The sequence below is a fragment of the Galeopterus variegatus genome, unplaced genomic scaffold, assembly GCF_000696425.1.
Source record: "Galeopterus variegatus unplaced genomic scaffold, G_variegatus-3.0.2 Scaffold299, whole genome shotgun sequence".
In the NCBI taxonomy this organism is placed as follows: Eukaryota; Metazoa; Chordata; class Mammalia; order Dermoptera; family Cynocephalidae; genus Galeopterus; species Galeopterus variegatus.
Genome location: NW_007726410.1, coordinates 634556 through 637210, shown reverse-complemented (window position 1 = coordinate 637210; position 2655 = coordinate 634556). Strand labels below are relative to the sequence as shown.

Below are 2655 nucleotides of genomic sequence, written 5' to 3'. Positions count from 1 at the left end.
GATCTGGCAACTCCTTTACACCATACTTGGACATATCAAGCATTGGTGCATGATGTACTGGTAAGAGGCTAAATATAGCACTTATTACTGAAATGTAGTAATATGCAGTGGTCCCCTTAATTTAAAATTAACATCATGGCTACAGAAACATAGATGAGAAGGATGGAGCTGAAAAATATGAACCAAAGAAGTGATGGAATTTGGTATCATAACTGGATGTGGATGCTAGTGAAGCACTAAAGTTTAAAGTTCAAAATTTATGATCTTTAAATTTAGGATAAATTAGTGTTATTGGCAATGATGAGAAAAAAGGAATGGAGGAAAATGAGTAACAATGTTTGTTTTTTTAATTTTTCATACTGAGTAAGTAAATAAATGTGTTCTCCCTGGGGAGAAAAGCTATAATTTCATCCTTTTCTCAGGAAATCGATTAAACCTCATATTATGGTAAAAATAAATAGTGTTTTTTATGTTATACCATGGTTTTCCGAAGTAATTCCACATATCTAATTTCATGCTCAACAAAAATTTGTATTTATTTATGCATACGTTTATCTACTAATTATTGTGTTTAGCATATGATATATACACAGATTTTAAAAACAGCCCAATTTTCAAAGGCTTTGGAAAGAAAATATGTACACAAATAATTTCTTTACAAGGCAGACATTACGTAATAGGGCCAGAACGGACAGAAAAATTGAGACACAGAAGTTAAAGAATTTAAACCCAAGTCATTGGCTTTGTTAAGACTAGCACTGTAATTACTAACTCCTAGCCCAGGCCTGTGAGGATTATAGTATGTATGTGATAATGTTGTTATTGCAAAGATTGCTTGAACTGTCGTATAAAAAGGAAATAAAATACATGCAATAAATGATGTGTTTTAAGTTTATTTCTTTAACACCCAGATATTAGCTTTGAAGTGTTTATTTAAATAAATCAGATTTAGGATTACTGATGAAAATTGAAAGTTTTACATACTTTATCCTAGAGTCCTGTGCCATGACTTAAGGATGAGTGTCAAAGAAATGGTAGTGAACTCGGATTCAGTAGGGAGGGCAGGAAGACTCAAAGGGACCACTGAATTAAACCCTGAGTAATAGAACATGGAAGCTGGTTTTAGGAGGTCGAGTAAGAGGCTGGAGAAGAGGAATTCAATTCAGCCAATATCTGAGTACCTTTTTTTTTCCTAATTTATAAAGCAATAGAATTTATTTCTTAACAGTTTTGTAGGCTGGAGAGTCCAAGGTTGGAGGGGTGCGTCTGGTGAGAGCCTTCTCCCTGGTGGGGACTGTCTGTAGAGTCCAGAGGTAGCACAGAGCATCACATAGCAACAGGGCAAGAGCATGTTCGCATGAGTGCCTATTCCTTAACAGATATTATAGACTCTGGTTTTGACAATAACAAAGGGAAGTATTCCTGTCTTTTGGAACTTACTTTCTAGTAGAGACAGACAACAAATAAACAAAACATACAACATTTTAGAAGGTAGAAAGTATTCTCTGGAGGAGAATAAAGTAGGTAATAGTGAAGAGGATTAGAATTTTGAAATGGAGAAGACCTCACGGATAAAGTGACATTTGAGGAAATGTCTAAAGGAGGTAAGGTAGTGAATTATATAGCTATACAGGAAAACAACATTCTAGGCACAAGGATGCCTGATATGTTTGAAAGATGGCAAGGCAACCAGGTGGCCATAGAGAAGAGAGACAAGGGGAGAGTAGCAGGAAATAAGGTTAAATAGGACACAGGAAGCAATATGGTACAGGACATTATGGGCCATTGTAAGGATGTTGACTTTCAATTTGAAGGAAATGGGGAGCCACATGTAGTTTTGAGTAAAGGAGTGACATCTGATATACAATTTAAAACCTTCACTCTAGCTCATGTGTTGAAAATAGGCTCCTTAGGAGTGTAGGAAGAGCAAAGAGATCAGTTAGGAGGCTGTTGGAATTATCATAGCAAGAGATAATGGTGTGGTGACGTTGGTGTGGGATCTAAGAGAGGAGTCAAAGGTGACTCCAATGTTTTGGCTTTTGCAAGTGGAAAGCTGATGTGATGTTTATTGGGTTGGAAAAGACATGGAAGTAGCAGTTTCGGTGGGAAGATCAAATGTTTAGTTTGGACGTGTTAAATGTGAGATACCTGTTAAAATATCCAAGTGTAGATGTCGAGTACGTAGTTCGATATATGAGCCTGGCATTCAGGAGAAAGATCTGGTTTAGAAAAAGAAATTTGGGTTAGCATGTCTATAAATGGTATTTAAGGTCAAGAAACAGGATCAGATCACCAAAGGAATGAGTATAGATAGAAAAGAGAATAAGTCCAAGAACTGAATTCTGAGGCACTTCCAACATTTAGAAGTCAGGTTGATGAATAGGAACCAGCAATGTAGTGTAGGGGGAAGGAGCAGCCAGTGAGGTATGAGAACTAGATCTGTGTTCTTTTTGGAAGCTAGTGAATTAAGTGTTTCAAAGAGGAGGCAGGGATCAACTGAGGACTAAGAAGTCATCATTACATGTGGCAATGTCAAGATCGTTAGTGACTTTGGTAAAAGCTGTTTCCATAGCATAGGGGCAAAACACTGAAGTGGATTTAAGAGAGATTCAAAGGAGAAACATAAGAGAGTGAATATAGTCAAACCTTAAAACT

The 2655-nt window shown here is 36.6% G+C and overlaps 1 protein-coding gene across 1 annotated transcript in view; it reads left to right on the top strand.

The window, feature by feature from the left end:
- SCFD1 (sec1 family domain containing 1) overlaps positions 1–2655 on the top strand; it is a 107729-nt gene that overhangs the window by 29293 nt on the left and 75781 nt on the right. The window contains exon 11 of the mRNA XM_008567159.1: positions 1–60. Coding sequence (XP_008565381.1) covers positions 1–60 — 60 coding nt within the window. The remainder of the gene's footprint in view (positions 61–2655) is intronic.